This window comes from Salmo trutta, chromosome 14 (genome assembly GCF_901001165.1).
Source record: "Salmo trutta chromosome 14, fSalTru1.1, whole genome shotgun sequence".
Taxonomy (NCBI): domain Eukaryota; kingdom Metazoa; phylum Chordata; class Actinopteri; order Salmoniformes; family Salmonidae; genus Salmo; species Salmo trutta.
In genome coordinates, this window is record NC_042970.1 from 53,606,281 (window position 1) to 53,629,632 (window position 23,352).

At 43.9% G+C, this 23,352-nt stretch overlaps 1 protein-coding gene across 3 annotated transcripts in view; it reads right to left on the bottom strand.

Annotated features, from left to right (window-relative positions):
- The window catches only part of LOC115208377 (solute carrier family 12 member 5), a 314,051-nt gene that overhangs the window by 40,333 nt on the left and 250,366 nt on the right, over positions 1 to 23,352 (bottom strand). For all 3 annotated transcript variants that reach the window (XM_029776395.1, XM_029776396.1, XM_029776397.1), the window contains exons 5-6: positions 4,012 to 4,066; positions 3,218 to 3,348 (exon numbers count right to left, since the gene is read on the bottom strand). In XM_029776395.1, the coding sequence (XP_029632255.1) occupies positions 3,218 to 3,348; positions 4,012 to 4,066 (186 nt within the window). The remainder of the gene's footprint in view (positions 1 to 3,217; positions 3,349 to 4,011; positions 4,067 to 23,352) is intronic.

Sequence of the window (23,352 nt, forward strand, 5' to 3'; positions counted from 1 at the left end):
AATAAATAATAATTGTATAAATATCCAATAGGCTTGCATAGGCCACACTGTGCTGGTTAATGAATGAATGAATGGCATTCGTTATTTATTGGCCTAGCTAGCCTACTGGCACGGGAGAGATCACATTTGTAAAATATAACATTGTTGTACAGTTTGTAGATGCAGAAAAATAGGCTTATGCAATCCTCAACTGTTGCAACCCAAATAAACTCAGCAAAAAAAGAAACGCCCCTTTTTCAGGACCCTGTATTTCAAAGATAATTAGTAAAAATCCAAATAACTTCACAGATCTTCATTGTAAAGGGTTTAAACACAGAGCCCGGATCTCAATCCCGTTTAGTACGTCTGGGACCTGTTGGATTGGATGGTGAGGGCTAGGGCCATTCCCCCCAGAAATGTCCGGGAACTTGCAGGTGCCTTGGTGGAAGAGTGGGGTAGCATCTCACAGCAAGAACGGGCAAATCGGGTGCAGTCCATGAGGAGGAGATGCACTGCAGTACTTAATGCAGCTGGTGGCCACACCAGATACTGACTGCTACTTTTGATTTTGACCCCTCCTTTGTTCAGGGACACATTATTCAATTTCTGTTAGTCACATGTCTGTGGAACTTGTTCAGTTTATGTCTCAGTTGTTGAATCTTGTTATGTTCATACAAATATTTACACACGTTAAGTTTGCTGAAAATAAAAGCAGTTGACAGTGAGAGGATGTTTCTTTTTTTGCTGAGTTTAGTAGCATGGAAAAATTATGTGTAGATGCTTTTTTCCAGAGGGAGATTAAGTTTATGACATTCCTGCCTGGGCTGCAGGACAGTTGTTGTCCCACAACTCCTGCATATCAACCATCAGCATCCAGGATCCAAACAACTATTTCATTCTTCCACAAGATATAGTCCCCACACAAATCTAGGTTTGTGTGGGCTGGTCGTTCGTTCTATCAGTTCAGTTGCCAGAGACACGACCCAGTTGTTCAGTCTTTTTGTTCTGTATCTATGGACGCGACCCAGTCATTCGTTCTAAATGTTCCATTGCCATACAGGCAAGCAACGTTCTTATCCCTTGCTTACTAGCTAGCCAACTTTGGTTAACTTACAGTCGTGTCAAAAAGTGCAGCCAGAATAACAGCAAAGTAGCTGCATTTGTTTAAGCTGTTTTCTAGTGACATTTATTTGGATAAATCTATAACAATGAGCTAATGAGACGCGATTTCGCCTGGTATAGAACATCTGCTCACTCGTCAGGACACTGTTGTTCAGAAGAGCTAGACAACAACACAGCTAATACAAAGACTGCAAACTAGCTGCACTTCGTTTCATTTTACCTTTTTTAAATTACATTTCTTTTTATATAGCCATAAAAATTATGCCAGCTGATTCATGATTTCGACTGGCTGAGAAACACTGTCTGTCAGTCAATCTCGTACCAAGTCCCGACACGTTCATTACTATGGGCCAGCTGGAGATCGAATTTGAATACTGAAACAATGTTGCAAATGTTGGAGAGACAGACAGCAAGGTTTATACAAGTCTCCACTGTTGAAAACTAAATATTTGTCTAAAAGAAATGTGAGATAATGTCTAGATGCTTTTTATAGTGGAGATCAAGTTTATAAATTGCTTGGCTGGGCTGATGAGACAGTGGAATGCGTAGTCAGATGGAACAGAGTAAATAGGCATTTTAACATCATAGATTTAGAGGTGGTAACTTGTGGAATAGACGCCGTCTGGAATGGGGTTTTAACCAATCAGCATTCATGATTAGACTCATCCGTTCTATAAATGGGCAATACACCATGGCTAAGGGATGTTCTTAGGCACAACGCAACTAGGAGTGCATGGATACAGCCCTTAGCCGTGGTATATTGGCCATATACGACAAACTCCCGAGGTGACTTATTGCTATTATAAACTGGTTACCAACGTAATTAGAGCAGTAAAAATACATGTTTTGTCATACCCGTGGTATACGGTCTGATATACCACGGGTGTCAGCCAATCAGCATTCAGGGCTTGAACCACCTGGATTAGGATACATAATATAGTACATTTTGTCAGATATGCAATTCCAATAAAGTATACTTCTTCCATACCAATTTAAGACAATAGCAAAATAATAAGTGGAGCCGTATGTAACGCCCTGGCCATAGAGAGGGGTTTTTGTTCTATATTTTGGTTAGGCCAGGGTGTTACATTGGGTGGGCGTTCTATGTTCATTTTTCAATGTTTTTGTATTTCTTTGTTTTGGGCCGTGTGTGGCTCCCAATCAGGCACAGCTGTAGTTCGTTGTTGCTGATTGGGAGTCACACATAAGTAGCCTGGTTTTCCTTTGGGTTTTTGTGGGTGATTGTTTCTGTTTAGAGTTTTTCCTGACAGGACTGTTTGGCTGTCGTTTTTGTTCATTTTTGTAAGTGTTCTCTTTTCATTAAATACCAAAGATGAACACACATCCTCCACTGCACCTTGGTCTCATTACGACGACAGCCCTTACACCGTATAACTTGGATGTTCATTACACTAGTGAGGTTGAGTTATCGTGTGGTGCAACGTACAAATGGGTCAAAACTCAAGTTTCAATGTGAACCGTTCGTCATTCTAAATATAGCTGATTTTTGTGCTTCTATGGAGGGATAAACAAAATTCAAAGCAGCCTTCTCCAGATCCTCTCCTCACAATTCAGAGGGGTTTGTTATTCCACAGCTTTAACTCAAAAGACCAAATTAACCTCTAGGCTAGATCAGAATGTACAGATCCAGTCAAAGCCATCGGAGAAAAACCTATATAGGGTAAATCTCAATTGTATTTCCTTGATTCATTGCATCCTCTCTCCGCAACTTCTGTCAAAATGCATGGGAGGAGATGGACTGAGTGGAGAAACCTCAGACCTCCTCCAATTTGTATTGAGAAGTGGCGGCAGTTTCAACGAATGGTCTTATTATTCAGCCAATGCTTGAGCTCTCCCTAATGCAGAATAGGGAGAGGAAGAATGAGTATGAAAAAAGAGAGGGAGGAGCGAGGAGGGGGACAGACAAAGATGAAAGATCTTTATATTTATTATAATTCATTGTGGAGAAGAGAGGGAGGAAATAGCATCAAAGCAGAATGAGGACAGAGAGAGAGAGAGAGAGAGAGAGAGAGAGAGAGTGAGAGTGAGAGTGAGAAAGAGATCGACACAGACAGAGATGGATAGAAAGATAAGTATTTCACGCCCAGGTTCTTACCAGTAGGAGTTCGATGGACCCCAGGATGTACATGGCCCCAGCGAACGTTGTCCCGAGGTAGAAACAAATGCCCACAGCACCCCCAAACTCAGGCCCCAGAGAACGGGAGATCATGTAGTAGGATCCTCCAGCTACAGACAACAAATAAATACAAACACTCTGTCAATGACATACTTTTTAATGAAATATTATATACAAACAGCATCTGCAACTGAATTGATTTGGAATTATATGGATTTGGAATGATATATGACATTTTGCAGCATTGCCATAATTTTCTAATACAATTGCTTCTTTCTAAGCATCACTATATTTCACATAATTTCCCTGAGTTTAAATATAAATGACCCCAAACCCTGCTATTCCCAAATCAGAGCAGGGTCATGTTCATTAGGCCCCCCCGAAGAAAACCCCCAAAATGTTTTGCAACGGCAAACAAACATTTGCTTTTCTTAATGCACAGGTCCAGGCATAATAGCCCTGGGAAATACGGGTGCTGAGGGTGCTGCAGCACCATCTGATAAAACAGCTCAAGCCTGTAATTTCCTTTCACCTCTGCTCTAAGCCAATCAAGGGGCAAGTCAGCCAGTGTGAGACGTGATTATTGGATACCATCTCTAATCATATAAACATAGCTGTGTAAGGTTCATGTAGGGACCCAGGAGTCTGGACGTAACTAATATTATCACGTTGCTAGGGCTACTGCACTGAATATGCATATTGAGCCAAAAGGGAATTGAAGAGGAGGTACTATTCCCAACAGCGAACCCGGATGCCAACGCATGCTCACCCACCTGGCACTACTCCATTGGTAGCAATGGCACTCATTGAGATTGCAGTCAGCATGGTCTAAAGAGAGGGAGATGTAGAGAGAAGAGAACAGAGAGGGGAAATGGGATGTTTGTATTGTGTTACATTCAATCTATTACACCCTACTTGACAGGATATTTCACATGTTTTTCAGGTGAAATACAAATGGGGAAAAATCAAGTTGTCTAGAGAGGACCGTGGTTTTCTTTGTACTTACTGACACCAATAAACGCTATGTTCCGGCTTGTGCAGTTTCAGTTGAAAACCTTGTTAGTTTATAATGACAACAGTGAATTTAGATTTGAATATTCTAATGTTCATGACTGGAAGTTTGATAGAATAACAACCCAGTGGGCTGTCAACAAAAGAGTCAACAAGCGATCGACAAGGCACATGAGTGGAGATGTGACCAGATGCACCGTTAGGGCATGGAACAATAAAGATCAACTGTAGGCAGACATTTACTAAAGAACCCAGAGTATGGCAGCAAGGTAAAGGGAGTGTGTGTGTGTGTCTGTGTATATGACAGGGGAAGAGTGTGTATCTGAGAGAGAAAGTGAGTGATTTGCATGTGTTTAAGAGAGAGTGAATAGTGAGGGAAAACTAGAGAGACATTTATGAGATTAAAATAAATCAAGTCATTAATATGTATGTGTGTGTCTGAGAAAAAATATGGCTTTAACAGTAATAATATTTAATTAGCCGTGGTGTACTTCCTTAATGTCTATGTAGAGAGAGAGAGAGAGAGACCGACAAAGACAGAAAGAGATATAACCCAGAGGACAGAAAGAGAGAGAGGTGTGTGTAATAACTAGCATGTGAGAGGATGGGGGTGGACGACGGTTAATGTTTCTTGTGAACACAGCTGTCTGTCTGGGTTCACAACAGTCTGCTCGACCGTGCCATATTACTCTCTTATCGGGTCATAATGAAGTAAGGCTCACTCTCTGAGGAGAGCAGATAAGACTAATTGTTTAAGTGGTTTATCTGATGTGGGCAGGCTGGAAAATTCGAGGACGAGGTAGTTTGAGGCCGAGTGAATCACTCGACACAGTTGTATGGGAACATTAAAAGAGGGAGATAGAGCAGGTGTCACCTGAGGAAACCTGTGAGGGACTCAATACTCGAGCCCTTCATTGTAACGCGTTCTACTTTTTATATAACGCTTTACACTGTATAAGCATGACAGGATGATATGAATGAGCGGAGCCAACGTCATCAGCAATTGTTGAAATGTATAATATGAAATGGGTGGGACTCATATTTAGGGAGGAGCTACATGGGCCAGTGTGTGGTTCAGGGAATCACCAGAGTTCATTACGCAGCTTTTAGTAAGAGACCATCTCACATGGAGAAACATGCGGTAACACTATTTCAGCTCTTTGTCGTCAACTTCAAAAGACTTTGATGCTACCGGAAGCAGACATAACAAACCCCATCAGCAGACATAACAAGCCAGGTGGGATTGCAAAGAACATCCAAACAAACATTATTATGTCTGCAGAGGTAAAAACATGGCAACATATACTAACCAACTACTAACTATTTGCTCTTATGCATGTCAGTGCAATGGTCTAATGATTTGTCACGGAATAATTATTGGTGCCTATTGCTTTTAGGTGTCATATTACATATTTATGACTGCATTTAGAAGATGGGTCTTGGTGGGTTGAAATTAAGTGTTACTAACGCAAATCAAACATGAACACAGCATAAGTATGAGATGAAGGCATTATTCCTATCTGTCTGGGTGCCTAATCTCTTGTCTGATTCTGAGTCTGCTATAAATCAGGATTAGGAATTATTGTGTTCATAAAACTTCCTCTCAGTTTGTGTTGAATCTCTTTTGGTTTGCAATGGCTTCCTATTTAGTTTGTGATCAACAAAGACATTATTTACTGAGAGACGAAGAACAGAGTGACAGCAACAATGATGCCCACATTCCAAATATCATATTGTCACGTGTGCTCCCTCTCCGGCCTCTTGGTCACCAGGCTGCTAGTTATGGCGCACACCTGTCACCATTGTTACGTGCACCTGCATGTCTTCAGACTCACCTGGACTCCATCACTTCCCTGATTACCTTCCCTATATATGTCACTCCCTTTGGTTCCTTCCCCAGGCGTCATTGTTTCTGTTTCATGTCTGTGTGCTGTTAGTGTATCTTGTGTTGTATTATGTTCCGTTTATTTTATTAAAACACTCACTCCCTGAGCTTGCTTTCTGACTCTCAGCGCACATCGTTACAGAATAACGCCTCACCTAAGGGAAGCATCAGGGAGTGTTTTTTGTTTTTTGTGTCAGTGGGACTGACGTCGTGTCCGGGAGCCGCTACAGGCTCTCATGCCTCAGCCAGATCGCCAGGCTCCCCTGCCTCCGCCGGCTCATCAGGCTCTCATGCCAGCCGGATCATCAGGCTCCCCTGCTTCCACCGGCTCGCCAGGCTCCCCTGCCTCAGCCGGTCTGTCAGGTTCCCGCGCATCAGCAAAGGTGACCGGTCCGCTCCTGAGCCCCGGGATTGTAATTTTGGTCGGCGTCCTGCGGCTGGAGCCGCACGTCGGGGAGAGGGTACTGTCACGTGTGCTCCCTCTCCGGCCTCTAGGTCACCAGGCTGCTAGTTATGGCGCACACCTGTCACCATCGTTACGCGCACCTGCGCGTCTTCAGACTCACCTGGACTCCATCCCCTCCCTGATTAGCTTCCCTATATATGTCACTCCCTTTGGTTCCTTCCCCAGGCGTTATTGTTTCTGTTTCAGTTTCATGTCTGTGTGCTGTTAGTGTTTCTTGTTTTGTATCAAGTTCCGTTTATTTTATTAAAACACTCACTCCCTGAGCTTGCTTCCCGACTCTCAGCACACATCGTTACACATATTTTGATCAGCACGTGACAAGTGCAGCAGCCTCATGGCTGAGCTCCTCTTCACTATGTAATTGTTGCCTCTTCGGTTTTGGAGAAAACATTCCCTTCAGTTTTTTGTGTAATACTGTAGCTATACGCTAGGCTACATCCTTTTGGTTTGTTTTGATCAGCTGCCAGGTATGACAGTATGGACAGTTTTCTGTGTCACCCCATTTAAATTGTACTTCGACTGCTATGCAGATGACACTCAACTACGTTTCTCCTTCCCCCCTGCTGACACCCAGGTGGCGACATGCATCTCTGCATGCCTGGCAGACCTTGATCATGTGTAGTAATTACGATATAATGTTGTAGTACACGGGAACATTCTATACTACACACTGTAGTATTCCTTGATTGTGCAGTGCTTACTATAGAATTTTGAAGCATACTGTAGTATAGTTTTTTCCACCTAGGGGCCAAAAACAATTCCAGGTACTACAGTAAAATATTTAGGAGCATATCCAACCAAAATGGTAGCACCGTAGAGCCCTGGAATGCACTAACTCTGATGTGGATAAGAGCGTCTGCTAAATGACTAAAATGTAAATGTCCAAATGTAATCGCTTCGCCTCCCAGTGACACAGTGGTCACATGACTACGTCATGATTTAGCAGCCAGAAATAAATGCTCCACCCACTGGAACAGCTAACAGGGATCCAAATGAGAATTGTGACACAGACTTCAGGACTAAATTCATGCTTTGTTTATAAGAGAATAGTCAAGTTTATGTTTGGATACTACTAAAGGAGGACTTGGGAAGACGTTCGGTTGTTATTATCAAAGGACACACGGATTGATGGGGATTACACATACAATCGTTGGAGCAATGACATTCATGTTATAAGGCTACAGACAACATTACAGTGACGTTAGCTCATAAACCAAAGCCTTCCCAGAGAGCTGGTATTAGAAATGAAGAGCTAGAGTAGGATTCCTAGATAAGTGGGTTTACTAAAGATTCATCATGGTCCACACACACCAACACAGTCATGAAGAGGGCATGAAAACGCCTCTTCCCCCTCAGGAGCTGGAAAGATTTGGCATGAGCCCTCAGATCCTCAAAATATTCTATAGCTGCACCATTGAGAGCATCTTCATTGGCTGCATCATCGCTTGGTATGGAAACTGCTTGGCATCCGACCACAAGGCGCAACAAAGTATAGTGCATACGGCCCAGTACATCACTGGGGCCGAGCTCCCTGCCATCCAGACCTTTATACGAGGCGGTGTCAGAAGAAGGCCCTAAAAACTGTCAAAGACTACAGCCACCCAAGTCATAGACTGTTCTCTTTCTACCGCATGGCGATAGAAGTCTGGAACCAACAGGACCATGAACAGCTTCTATCCCCAAGACTGCTAAATACTATAGCTAGTTAAATAGTTAACCAAATAGCTACCTGGACTATCTGCATTGACCTTTTTTGCACTAACCTTTTTTGACTCATCACATATGCTGCTGCTGCTGTTTTATCTATCCTGTCACTTTATTCCTAGTTATATGTACATATCTTCCTCAATTACCTCGTACCCCTGCACCTTGACTCGGTACTGCTACCCCATGTATATAACCAAGTTATTGTTACTCATTGTGTATTTATTATTACTTGTATTATTACGTGTTATTACTTTTCTATAATTTCTCTATTTTCTTTCTCGCTGCACTGTTGGGAAGGGCCCGTAAGCATTCCTGTCACGTCCTGGCCAGTATAAGGGTTAATTGTTATTGTAGTTTGGTCAGGACGTGGCAGAGGGTATTTGTTTTATGTGGTTCAGGGTGGTGGTTTTGTAGTAAGGGCATTTGATTTAGTATTCCGGGGGGTTTTGGGCACTGTTTGAGATTCATGTATTCTATGTTTAGTCTAGCTAGTCTGTTTCTATGTTGAGTTAATTGGGGTGGACTTCCAATTGAAGGCAGCTGTGTGGTGTTGCCTTTGATTGGAAGTCCTATATTAGTTGGGTGTGTTTGTCTGTGTGTTTGTGGGAGATTGTTCTGTGTTTAGCCTTGTGCCTTGCCAGACTGTTTGTTGATCGTTCGTTCTCTTTTTTTGTTATTTTTGTACGTTCATTTTGAGTTAATAAACGTCAAGATGAGCTTACACATACCTGCTGCGTTTTGGTCCTCCTTAACCAACGACAACCGTGACAGAATCTCCCACCAAAAATGGACCAAGCAGCAGAGGAAGGAGCAAGGGGAATTCGGCGAGGACCGGGAACGCTACCGAGGAACGTGACTGGCGTTTAAACCGGAGAGGCAGCCCCAATAATTTTTTTGGGGGGGGCACACGGACAGATCGGCGGAGCCGAGGATGGAACCAGAGCTAGTGAGGGGAAAAGTGGAGGAAAGAGAAACAGAGACTATAAGGGAGTTGATGGGAAAATTGGAGGAGAAAAGGATGAGAGAGCTACTGTGTTGGTGTTTTAGGCACGACATTCGCCCTACAGAGCGTGTCCTAATGTTATCACCTGGAGTAGTGTTTTTTAATAGTCCTGAGGTGCGTGCTAGCTGTCTGGTGAAGATAATACCAGCACCACGCACCAGGCATCCAGTTCGTCAGCCCAGTCCGACTCGTCCTGTTCCCGCTCCCCGCACTAGCCTGGAGGTGCGTGTTCCCAAGCCGATACCTCCAGTACCAGCGCCACGCATCAGGCTTTTAGTGCGTCAGCCCAGTCTGACTCGTCCTGTTCCCGCTCCCCGCACTAGCTGCCCGCCAGTCGTACGTCACCAGAGCCGCCCGCCAGTCAGGAGTCACCAGAGCCGCCCGCCAGTCAGGAGCCGCCAGAGCCACCCGCTAGTCAGGAGCCGCCAGAGCCGCCCGCTAGTCAGAAGCTGCCAGAGTGGCCCGACTGCCCGGAACTGCCAGAGTGGCCCGACTGCCCGGAACTGCCAGAGTGGCCCGACTGCCCGGAACTGCCAGAGTGGCCCAACTGCCCGGAACTGCCAGAGTGGCCCGACTGCCCGGTACTGCCAGAGTGGCTCGACTGCCCGGTTCTGCCAGAGTGGCCCGACTGTCCGGTTCTGCCAGAGTGGCCCGACTGCCCGGTTCTGCCAGAGTGGCTCGACTGCCCGGTTCTGCCAGAGTGGCCCAACTGCCCGGTTCTGCCAGAGTGGCCCGACTGCCCGGTTCTGCCAGAGTGGCCCGACGGCCCGGTTCTGCCAGAGTGGCCCGACTGTCTTCCGGTTCTGCCAGAGTGGCCCGACTGTCTTCCGGGTCTGCAAGAGTGGCCCGACTGTCTTCCGGGTCTGCCAGAGTGGCCCGACTGTCTTAAAGGTCTGCCAGAGTGGCCCGACTGTGCTCCGGCCCAGCCCGAGTGGCCCGTCTACCCGGAGCTGCCGGGGTGGGTCGTCTGCCCGGAACTGCCAGAACCAGAGCCACCTCCAGATATAGGTGGGTTGGGGAGGGGGGGTGTAGCACAGTGCCGTCGTTGACGGCAGCCACCCTCCCTTCCCTCCCTTTAGTTTAGGGGGATTTTTTGTTGTTGTTTGGGGTTTTTGTTATTTTTGAGGTGCTTCCGGGGTTAGCACCTTTAGGGGGGGTACTGTCACGTCCTGGCCAGTATAAGGGTTAATTGTTATTGTAGTTTGGTCAGGACGTGGCAGAGGGTATTTGTTTTATGTGGTTCAGGGTGGTGGTTTTGTAGTAAGGGCATTTGATTTAGTATTCCGGGGGGTTTTGGGCACTGTTTGAGATTCATGTATTCTATGTTTAGTCTAGCTAGTCTGTTTCTATGTTGAGTTAATTGGGGTGGACTTCCAATTGAAGGCAGCTGTGTGGTGTTGCCTTTGATTGGAAGTCCTATATTAGTTGGGTGTGTTTGTCTGTGTGTTTGTGGGAGATTGTTCTGTGTTTAGCCTTGTGCCTTGCCAGACTGTTTGTTGATCGTTCGTTCTCTTTTTTTGTTATTTTTGTACGTTCATTCTGAGTTAATAAACGTCAAGATGAGCTTACACATACCTGCTGCGTTTTGGTCCTCCTTAACCAACGACAACCGTGACAATTCCACTGTTAATCTACACCTGTTGTTTACAAAGCATGTGACGAATACATTTGATTTGTGGTAGCTAGACAGTGCATTATTATAATTATGGTGCTGCAAAACACCTAACATCAATTTGCTTGAAGAGAAGTCCTACGTGGGTTTCATATTCCCTCAGCTAAGCCTACTATATTTATTTCTCAACTTTCTAATATTAAGCACATTGCTTCTCTTTACAACAGGAGTATAACCTAACTGCCTGGCATGAAAATGAACCACAGGAAAAGCGTCAAAATTCGCTATTTAAGTGTATAGATGACAAGTATTTTTTTCCGCTGACCCTGTTTCAAGACAGGTGCCTGATAATGGTCCATTTCCACACAAACAGCGCCTTGCAAAAGTATTCATTCCCCTTGGCGTTTTTTCTATTTTGTTGCATTACAACCTATCATTTAAATGTATTTTTATTTGGATTTCATGTAATGGACTTCACCAAATTGGTGAAGTTAAATGAAAAATATAACTTGTTTCAAAAAATTCTAAAAAAATTAAAAACGGAAAAGTGGTGCGTGCATATGTATTCACCCCTTTTGCAATGAAGCCCCTAAATAAGATCTGGTGCAACCAATTAACTTCAGATGTCACAATTAGTTAAATAAAGTCCACCTGCGTGCAAGTGTCGCATGATCTGTCACATGATCTAGGTATATATACACCTGTTCTGAAAAGCCCCAGAGTGTGCAACACCACTAAGCAAGGGGCACCACCAAGCAAGCGGCACCATGAAGACCAAGGTGCTCTCCAAACAGGTCAGGGACAAAGTTGTGGAGAAGTACAGATCAGGGTTGGGCTATAAAAAAATATCTGAAAATTTGAATATCTCACAGAGCACCATTAAATCATTATAATTTTTTTTAAAGAATATGGCACCACAACAAACCTGCCCACCTAAACTCACGGACCAGGCAAGGAGAGCATTAATTAGAGAGGCAACAAAGAGACCAAAGATAACCCTGAAGGAGCTGCAAAGCTTCATAGTGGAGATTGGAGTATCTGTCCATGATGCCCAGCTTAAAAATGAAACAGCGCATGCTTTTTTTGCGACTTTTTCAAATCATAGTCGCACACCTCATGTAGCCTAGCTCATATGCCTATATGTTTTGTTAAGGTTAGTATCACAACTAAAGTGTCCAAATAGCTCATTCATATTAAGCACATTAATCTGCTTTATAACGGGTGTAGAGCCAAACTGGCATACATACACAGCCCGTGAGTTTCAAGTTTGGGGAAGATAATTTTCACCATAAAAATGCACCTTAAAGCGTTGCATGCATAATCACATTAGTTGTCACTTTTGAGAAAGGTGTTTTCCTGCTAATGAAACACTTGCGCTTTAGCCTACTGCCCTGTGCACATTGCTGCTCTTATAATGTAAAGAAATAGCATAATAGTTTAGCAACATTTTAAGCTAAACGTTCTCATCTGTTGCGTCAGGCTCATTGCTTAAAACAGTTATTTGATGCTAGTGGTTGCCATAATTTGGGATCTATTGCATCCCACAACTGTCACAGACTGTGTTTGGAATATTTATTTCTCACACAGAATAGAATAGGTCAACTTTTGTACTATGGGGGATAGTAGAGTGACATAGGCTGGTGCTTTTGCTGTTTGTTAGGCAGACTCATCTTGTTGGCTGACGAAAAGTAAATGTGGACAATTCTTCCCATATCTTCAATATGCTCCTCGGAATTGGATAACGACGTGTGCAGTTGCATCCTGGATGTCTTTCTTCACTTGTAGCCTGTGAGAAAGACCCAATCAGATGACAGAGACTCATGTGAGTGAGAGGTGCTTCGGCACACAGCCGGGAGAAGGGAATTATAATTATTATATTCAACCCAATGGCAGAACGGCCACTGGGTGCAAAAGGCATGGCATTTTTTAGTGGGCATTACGGCCACACAAAGGGGATGCCGCCGGGAAATTCGAGGCATTATCAAGTGCTTGTCAAAATGTGAATGAGAGACTGATGAAGTGTGTACAGCCTACACAAAAAAGCAGAGCTAATGCCTTTCATGCAACTTTTTTCAAATGATCATTAGAGTTGCATCATGCAGCCTTAGAATACAGTAATTTCACTATTTGACATGAAGCTCCATTACCACAGACCCAGAACCATTGCCCTTCATTTGTAGTCCCAGTTTTAGGAGATTCAGGTAATATCCTTCCAAAGGGCTTGTCCTATTGAGTGATTCACAGACTTTGCTGGCATCCTGAGACACCACAGTACCAACACGTCCCCTGGCTAATAAACAAGCCGCTAAAAATGACGATTACACAGCCGTTTAATCTGCCAGTTCTGGATGAGACACAACACAACACGGCTCAGCATGAAGCTTAACCATGGGACGAGCTGGGAAGTGGTACACAGAGAGTCCGGAATAATTGCAAATCCACATTTCCCTAACAAGCTAAGCCATCGATTCCATAGCGTTGCTGACAAGAAGAGTCCATTGGATTGGGAGCCGATTGCCTTTTTGTGTCTTTGTGCCTATGTCTTCTGAACCGGAAGCTTTGTGAACACAAGCACTAGCCTCAATAGGGTTAAAATTATCTAGCTTCAGACTCCAGTAGAGTGGAGATCCGATTGATTGTACCGTCCAAATGAAACTACAACTCCTTTGAATGACTTTGCTGAAGTCGTGCTGAAATTGGTTTTGACAGGAAGTGGTTTGAACCTGCCCTGAGAAAGTGAACTATAGCCATCATTATATAAATTTACTAGACTTTTCAATGCCACAGAAGGGCAAGTTCATGGTCTCTATTGTAGAGTATACTCTCCATCAGTCTATTGGAGCAGGTTCACTACTCGCTGCATTGTCAGGTAAAGGTGAATGGAGATGTCTTCTGTTTTTAGACTTATTAGCAAACGTATCTGTGCTGAATTCCAAATCGACCCCTAACCCCTACATCCTAAGCACCCTCGTAGATCTGAGTTGGATAGATATCTACGCATTATAGTAATTGATTCATCTTGAGTAATTGAGTAATCATCAACTGAGTAATTGTCTCTGGCCCCCACCCAGTTAGGGGGAGTGATGAGCTCTACAGCAGAGTCTCACAACTCAATCGCTGGTTGAAAACTGTTTTCTGCCCCTCCCAAAAGATATAATTTGTAGATAATTGGCCCTCTTTCTGGGACTCACCCACAAACAGGACCAAGCCTGGCCTGTTGAGGAGTGACGGATTCTATCCTAGCTGGAGGGGTGCTCTCATCTTATCTACGAACATAGACAGGGCTCTAACTCCACTAGCTCCACAATGAGAGAAGGTGCAGGCCAGGCAGCAGGCTGTTAGCCAGCCTGCCAGCTTAGTGGAGTCTGCCACTAGCACAGTCAGTGTAGTCAGCTCAGCTAACACCATTGAGACCGTGTCTGTGCCTCGACCTAGGTTGGGCAAAACTAAACATGGCGGTGTTCGCCTTAGCAATCTCACTGGAATAAAGACCTCCTTCATTCCTGCCATTATTGAAAGAGATTGTGATACCTCACATCTCAAAATAGGGCTACTAAATGTTAGATACCTCACTTCCAAGGCAGTTATAGTCAATGAACTAATCACTGATCATAATCTTGATGTGATTGGCCTGACTGAAACATGGCTTAAGCCTGATGAATTTACTGTGTTAAATGAGGCCACACCTCCTGGTTACACTAGTGACCATATCCCCCGCGCATCCCGCAAAGGCGGAGGTGTTGCTAACATTTATGATAGCAAATTTCAATTTACAACCCCCCCCGACATTTTCGTCTTTTGAGCTTCTAGTCATGAAATCTATGCAGCCTACTCAATCACTTTTTATAGCAACTGTTTACAGGCCTCCTGGGCCATATACAGCGTTCCTCTCTGAGTTCCCTGAATTCCTAATGGACCTTGTAGTGATGGAAGATAATATTCACATTTTTGGTGACTTTAATATTCACATGGAAAAGTCCACAGACCCACTCCAAAAGGCTTTCGGAGCCATCATCGACTCAGTGGGTTTTGTTCAACATGTCTCCGGACCTACACACTGCCACAGTCATACTCTGAACCTAGTTTTGTCCCGTGGAATAAATGTTGTGGATCTTAATGTTTTTCCTCATAATCCTGGACTATCGGAACATGATTATATTACGTTCGCAATCGCAACAAATGATCTGCTCAGACCCCAACCAAGGATCATCAAAAGTCGTGCTATAAATTCTCAGACAACCAAAGATTCCTAGATGCCCTTCCAGGCTCCCTCCGCCTACCCAAGGACGTCAGAGTACAAAAATCAGTTCACCACCTAACTTAGGAACTCAATTTAACCTTGCGCAATACCCTAGATGCAGTTGCACCCCTAAAAACCAAAAACATTTGCCATAACAAACTAGCTCTCTGGTATACAGAAAATAGGCAGGGCTTTCTCCTATAGAGCTCCATTTTTATGGAATGGTCTGCATACCCATGTGAGAGACGCAGGTCCTATGATTGAGTGTAGTCTGACCCAGGAGTGTGAAGGTGAATGGAAAGGCACTGGAGCAACGAACCGCCCTTGCTGTCTCTGCCTGGCAGGTTCCCCTCGCTCCCTGGGATTCTCTGCCTCTAACCTTATTACAGGGGCTTACTGGCTTACTGGGGCTCTTCCATGCAGTCCCTAGGAGGGGTGCGTCACTTGAGTGGGTTGAGTCACTGACGTGATCTTCCTGTCTGGGTTGGCGCCCCACCTTGGGTTGTACCGTGGCGGAGATCTTTGTGGGCTATACTCAGACTTGTATCAGGATGGTAAGTTGGTGGTTGAAGATATCCCTCTAGTGGTGTGGGGGCTGTGCTTTGGAAAAGTGGGTGGGTTTATATCCTGCCGGTTTGTCCCTGTCCGGGGGTATCGTCGGACGGGGCCACAGTGTCTCCAGACCCCTCCTGTCTCAGCCTCCAGTATTTATGCTGCAGTAGTTTATGTGTCGGGGGGCTAGGGTCAGTATGTTATATCTGGAGTATTTCTCCTGTCTTATCCGGGTTCCTGTGTGAATTTAAGTATGCACTCTCTAATTCTTTCTTTCTCTCTCTCGGAAGACCTGAGCCCTAGGACCATGCTGTAGAGATACTCTGAATGATCGGTTATGAAAAGCCTACTGACATTTACTCCTGAGGTGTTGACCTGTTGCACCCTCGACAACCACTGTGATTATTATTATTTGACCCTGCTGGTCATCTATGAACATTTGCACATCTTGGCCATGTTCTTTTATAATGTCCACCTGGCACAGCCAGAAGAGGACTGGCCACCCCTCATAGCCTGCTTCCTCTCTAGGTTTCTTCCTAGGTTCTGGCCTTTCTAGGGAGTTTTTCCTAGCCACCATGCTTCTACACCTGCATTGCTTGCTGTTTGGGGTTTTAGGCTGGGTTTCTGTACAGCACTTTGAGATATCAGCTGATGTAAGAAGGGCTTTATAAATACATTTGATCTTCTCTTCTAATTGGCTCTTCTAATTGGTGCTGCTATGGTGACCAGTGAGCTGAGATAAGGCGGGGCTTTACCTAGCAGAGACTTGTAGATAACCTGTAGCCAGTGGGTTTGGCGACGAGTATGAAGCGAGGGCCAACCAACGAGAGCGTACAGGTCGCAATGGTGGGTAGTGTATGGGGCTTTGGTGACAAAACGGATGGCACTGTAATAGACTGCATCCAGTTTGTTTAGTAGAGTGTTGGAGGCTATTTTATAGATGACATCACCGAGGTCGAGGATCGGTAGGATGGTCAGTTTTACGAGGGTATGTTTGGCAGCATGAGTGAAGGATGCTTTGTTGCGATATAGGAAGCCGATTCTAGATTTAATTTTGGATTGGAGATACTTAATGTGAGTCTGCAAGTAGAGTTTACAGTCTAACCAGACACCCAGGTATTTGTAGTTGTCCACGTATTCTAAGTCAGAGCCGTCCAGAGTAGTGATGCTGGACGGGCGAGCAGGTGCGTGCAGGGATCGATTGAATAGCATGCATTTAGTTTTACTTGCGTTTAAGAGCAGTTGGAGGCCATGGAAGGAGAGTTGTATGGCATTGAAGCTCGTCTGGAGGTTAGTTAAACAGCGGTTGACATGCTTCGAAGTACGGTAATGGAATATTTAGATTTTTTTTGTCACAAAATGCGCAAATCTCTTAACCCTTATTTAATCTTCGGATAGTGTCTTGAACGCACGAACAAAACGCCGCTGTTTGAACATAACTATGGATTATTTGGGAAGTAGAAGTCCTGGGAGTGCATTCTGACGAAGACAGCAAAGGTAATAACATTTTTCTTATAGTAAATCTGACTTTGGTGAATGCTAAACTTGCTGGGTGTCTAAATAGCTAGCCCTGTGATGCCGGGCTATCTACTTAGAATATTGCAAAATGTGCTTTCACCGAAAAGCTATTTTAAAATCGGACATATCGAGTGCATAGAGGAGTTCTGTATCTATAATTCTTAAAATAACTGTTATGTTTCTTGTGAACGTTTATTGTGAGTAATTTAGTAAATTCACCGGAAGTGTTCGGTGGGAATGCTAGTCACATGCTAGTCACCTGCTAATGTAAAAAGCTGGTTTTTGATATAAATATGAACTTTATTGAACAGACATGCATGTATTGTATAACATAATGTCCTAAGATTGTCATCTGATGAAGATCATCAAAGGTTAGTGCTGCATTTAGCTGTGGTTTGGGTTTATGTGACATTATATGCTAGCTTGAAAAATGGGTGTCTGATTATTTCTGGCTGGGTACTCTGCTGACAATCTAATGTTTTGCTTTCGTTGTAAAGCCTTTTTGTAATCGGACACTGTGGTTAGGTTAACGAGAGTCTTGTCTTTAAAATGCTGTAAAATAGTCATATGTTTCAGAAATTGAAGTAATAGCATTTCTAAGGTATTTGAATAACGCGCCACGGGATTCAACTGGCTGTTGAGTAGGTGGGACGCAAGCGTCCCACCTAGCCCAGAGAGGTTAACAGCTTCTACCCCCAAGCTATAAGACTCCTGAACAGCTAATCAAATGGCTACCCGGACTATTTGCATTAACCCCCCACCCCCATTTTTACACTGCTGCTACTCTCTGTTTATTATCTATGCATTGTCACTTTACCTACATGTACATATTACCTTAATTACCTCAACTAACCTGTGCCCCCGCACATTGACTCCGTTCCGGTACCCTCTGTATATAGCCTCGTTACTGTTATTTTATTGTTGCTCTTTAATTATTTGTTATTTTTCTATTTTATTTATATATTTTTTACTTCAGTTTATTTTAGTAAATACTTTCTTAACACTTATTTTTCTTAAAACTGCATTGTTGGTTAAGGGCTTGTAAGTAAGCATTTCACTGTAAGGTCTACCTACACCTGTTGTATTCGGTGCATACGACAAATAAAATCGGATTTGATTTGAAATGTATAAATGTTATTCAAAAAGGGCCATAAGCTGTTGTTGTTCATTAACAAAATAATACATGCCTCTTCTACAACCTATGTGAAGCATTGATGAGGAAAGACATTTTCAATACTTTCGGATGTCAGCTGCCAGATTTGATGACTTACTTCAGTGGTTCGCCCGACACATCTCGCACAAGAGAACTCACAACTTGTCCATTAGTGTTGCAGTAAGGCTGGCTGTGACCGTTCGGTTTTTGGCGAGTGGCAGCACACAGCAATGTATCGCTGCGAGACATAACCTAGGAATCTCAACAGTTTGTGCAATTGTAACAGAAGTGTGCCAGGCTATCTGGCATGTCCTGAAGGAGGATTTTGTTGCTCATCCCTCTGTGAAAAAATGGCCTGAAATCACCAGAGAGTTTTGGGATTGTTGGATTCAGATACAAGCAAGTACTAGACCTACTAGTGCTTTTTTGCAATGGTCCTGATGGCAGTCTGCAATGTAAAGTACCGCTTCACATACTTGGGCACATATGGAGGGAGGGAGAAGCGGGAATCTTCTCGCAAAGCCATTTTCTCAAAAGTGGGGTTACAAGTTTATCAACTTTCAAAGCAGAATTACGTTCTCATTGTTCCTCAACTGCAGTGTATGATATACCTTTTTCTAGGTCGGAGTCTCTACTTTTATCCAATGTAAAAAAACACAATTTCAAATGTTGCTACATTGGACTGAATCCAGGTGGGGGGTCACATTTGATAGCCTTCATGTTCCTGTTAAATACTAATGGAAATGCTTATTTTATTCAAAGGTTCTTCTGGCCTTGATGAAACCCAGATAATCTACAACTACTGTCATTCAAGAGCCAGAAAAACTTCAGAGAGCTGCTTTGGGATCCTTGCTGCAAGACGTAGGATCCTATAACAAGCCCTTGAGGTTGCCCCAGAGAAAGCTGATACCTTTGTGAAGGCCTGCGTGGCCCTCCACATCTACCTTTGCACCGCAGATACTGACAACACAGTCATTAACACGGTACATCTGCCCCATGTTTGTTGACCACTCCACACCCACTGGGGACCTGCGTCCCGGAGAGTGAAGACAGGTGGTACACCAGCTTCCTGGACCCAAGAAACATGTCGGCAGAGGGACACACACTGACGGCAGCAGCCCCATTCCTCATCTCCTTCACCTTTTTCAGATTGCGAACATACCAGCCCCGAATCGTACTATTTTTCTTTGATATCAGTTTCCAAATTTTGTGATATCTCCTTCCAGCTGTTATCTTTTGCGTTCTTGTCCGAATACAACTTCATTTAAGGACTGTAGAGGTTATCGTATTGTCTCACATCCTCACACAGGCACTTCTCAAAACTGGACAAAGATGTAATTGCACATAGCAAATGTTGAAATAAAAGCACAAAAGAAGGATGCTTGCAAGTGGAATAGTAGTAGCAGTGAAGTAGAGGCACGTCCATCTCTTCCATGATTATACCAGAAGGGATGGGATGTAGACACAGGGCGGGACTTCAGTAGCAAAACTCACTCAATACTGCCCCTCAAGTCTTCACAAGGAACGATTACAAGGAGCTGGCCCTTTTGTGACCAAAAACGACACACTTGGTACCTTCCGTCACCATAGTGTGTGAATTTACCTTTAAGACTAAAGAAAGGGGAGGGATGATGTGCCCCTAACCCCCAATAAACTCATACATACAATATGTACCTGTTTATTATTGGTAATAATTTGCGTTATAAGGATACTACCTTTCTCTCCTATGCGGCTTAAACAGCAGAGGGTAAAAATGTTGCTTTGTCATTGTTGAATGTAGTGTAATCATTAGTCCAAACCATAGAAAAGAGTTTCTAGTTTACAAATTCAGGTAGGTCCCTCCCCGTTTCATTACGTTTGCTTCTGTTTGGTTCCTGGTATGTCTCTGTCCAAAAATGTTAAGAATCGATCTGTTAGCTCATCTAACCAGCGGAGGCTGGGGGGAGGACCTATAGGAGGACAGGCTATTTGAAATGGCTGGAATGGAATAAATGCAACAGAGTCAAACATGGTTTCCATATGTTTAATATGTTTGTTACGGTTCCATTTATTCCATTCCAGCCATTACAATGAGCCCACCCTCCTATAGCTCCTCCCACCAGCCTCCACTGCAACTAACATACTGTATGGTTTAACAGTGTACAAAAGTGTAAAGGCTGACGCCGGACATGAGAAGCAGGTACGGGGAGTCAGACATTTATTCGGGAACAGACATAGAACAAGACAGGAACAGCGTCAGCACACAGGTAACACGGACATATGACAAACAATGCAGCAGCGGGGAACAGAGCTTGGGAACTGACAAATATAGGGGAGGTAACAAACAGGTGATTAAGTGAGTCAAGGTGAGTCTAATATCGCTGAAGCGCTTGATGAGGGAAGGCAGGTGTGAGGAAATGATGGTGGCAGGAGTACATAATGTAGGGCAGCCTGCCACCATCGAGCGCCAGGGGGTAAGAGCGGGAGCAGGCGTGACAAAAAGTTATAACAACTCCTGTATTTCAACATTGTATCCATTGTATGATGGTTTATTAACCTTGAAGAGAGATGAAGAAAAATAGCATGAATGAGGTCTGTAAGTAGAATGGGATTTATTATTCAATCTGTACAGCTACGTGCCCCGGGGACTCAGCCATTTTGTCAAGGCCTCGATTTTGGCAGTCGGCATGGAATTTAACATGTTAGGGAAGCACCTTGCCACACAGTCAGCCTCCTAAACAGTCTTTGGAAAAGGGGAGAGAGAGAGAGAGAGAGAGAGAGAGAGAGAGAGAGAGAGAGAGAGAGAGAGAGAGAGAGAGAGAGAGAGAGAGAGAGAGAGAGAGAGATGACAGCGAGAGAGAGAGAGATGAGGGAGGACAGAGGGCAGAAGAAGGGAGGAAAAACAACTGTACTGGGGACACAGGACCTGGAAGAAATTAATAGGGCGAACAAACAACAGACTTTCCATCCAGACAACTAAAGCTAATTTGATCATGGTGACAACAAGGCTACATTCATTATCAGTGGTAAAAATAGACAGCGATGTGTTATGCTACTCTAAGAGCTGGGGACATACACAGGCACACCACTCCTCTAGTAAAATACCATGTTAATAATGGTCGGATGCTCCTTCAAACATACGGTTTAATGGGACATTGCTCCAGAGACGCATCACATAGAGATGCATAACACAATGCTTCCCAGAATGTACCAATGAAGACACGCTGGAAGGATAAGATCCGGGAGAAGGGGGACTGGTCAATTCTGCCCGTAAATGTTTAGTTGAGGTGTCAGGTTTATTGAGGAAGGTCTACAAACTGCAGAATTTATAGTAATTTAGACTAAGAATGCATTGAGATACTAACCTGTCATTACCATGCCACTCGTAACAGTAAAAAAGGGACACATGGGTGTTGTAATGAGAAGAGTTATTACTGGTAAGATGTGGTCCTGTTCATAAATGTATATTCTAACTGTGATGATGTGTGTCAGGTTGAGGGGCTTGAATTCGAGTGATAGGCTCAAAGTAAAGCACTAAGGACTGTCATTCTAAATTTGGGTAAGATAATTTATCAAATGTTGGATGCAGCGAGAGAGAGCTACTCTCAAACTGCGAGGGGTGGGGGCACTGCTCAAATTTATTGGGTCTAGGGAGGGTTTCTCTCTCTAGAAACCTTATCTTTAAGTGTCCTCCGAGAGGGAGGTTATTAAAGAACTCACTAGATGATAGTTTGAGTCAACCATGAAGGGTTTTTTGTTTACCATGTCATCAGAATTTTTATGTTAAATCACATCAATACCTATAGATTGCTGGATGATATGGTACAATTCATTGCATACAAGGCTCATAGTCTGTGTCTTGCGTTAACACCCAAGGATGAAAATGAAGGAGACGGGCATGGAGACCAGCATCACATGGGTATAGAACGGAACGGATGGACAGTTCTTTCCCCAGTCTTAGTCGCATCGAGGGCGGTATGAAATTATTAAACATGTACTTTCTCTCTTCCCTGTTCAAGTCAATCTGTTTTTAGGTGTTGTGGAACATAAGATTGATCATTGTTCTAGAGGAGGGATTGATGTATATTGACTAATTGATTTGAGAATGTTTTACCATGTTTATAAGGTAGAAAGAAGTACATTAGGAGTAGGGACTATTGTGTTATGGGTGAGATGGAATGATATATGTGCAAATGTATTTGCAGCAGGAGGCAAGGTACATACGAGGCCTGTGTTTGAGACAGAATGTTTACATAAGGCTGTTAAGAGGGATGGAATGTGACTGGGGTTGAGGTCTGTGGGGGCCTCATGAATTAAGGTTGGGGTGATAGTCTTTGGGGATGATACCACTCTATGTATATTGTTACAGGAGATAGCTCGTTGGAGAGGGAGGACAGCTAACTGTGCCCAAGTTAAATTGAACGTTACACATACCCAGATCATGGTGAGAGTAGCAGAGATAGTGTTGGCATTCCAGACACTATTGTCAACTTTAAAGAAATATGTGGCTCAGAATTTTGTTAGGTTGGATATTCTTCCAACATCATTAATCTCTTCCCCCATTTCTAACAGCCAGCAAACACTCGACAGATTCCATGCAGTCGTTACTCTCACGGCAGTCGCTGTAGGGACAGTAATTGAAGGAGGCTATAGTAACAGCATGGAATTGGACTACGCGCGAATGAGGTATTTTGAGGTATGCGTCATGGGCAGTGTCAGTAGTAGCAGGGGTTACTTTAGTTGCATTGTTGGGATATCATTTTATGAGGACTCATGCCTCATGAAGTGGTAACTGGGAGACTGATGGGAGTATCGGGTGCTGTTATTCACAGGTCACAAATTAGTGATCTGGCCATAATGGGAGAGCCTATGTTGTCAGGAAATGACCCATGCGTTGCAGTGTCTATATTCCCAGGTGAAAGCTGCACATGAGGAGCAGGAGATAACCAAGAGCATGGGCTGAATTCTGGAGATTGAGTGTATATCAA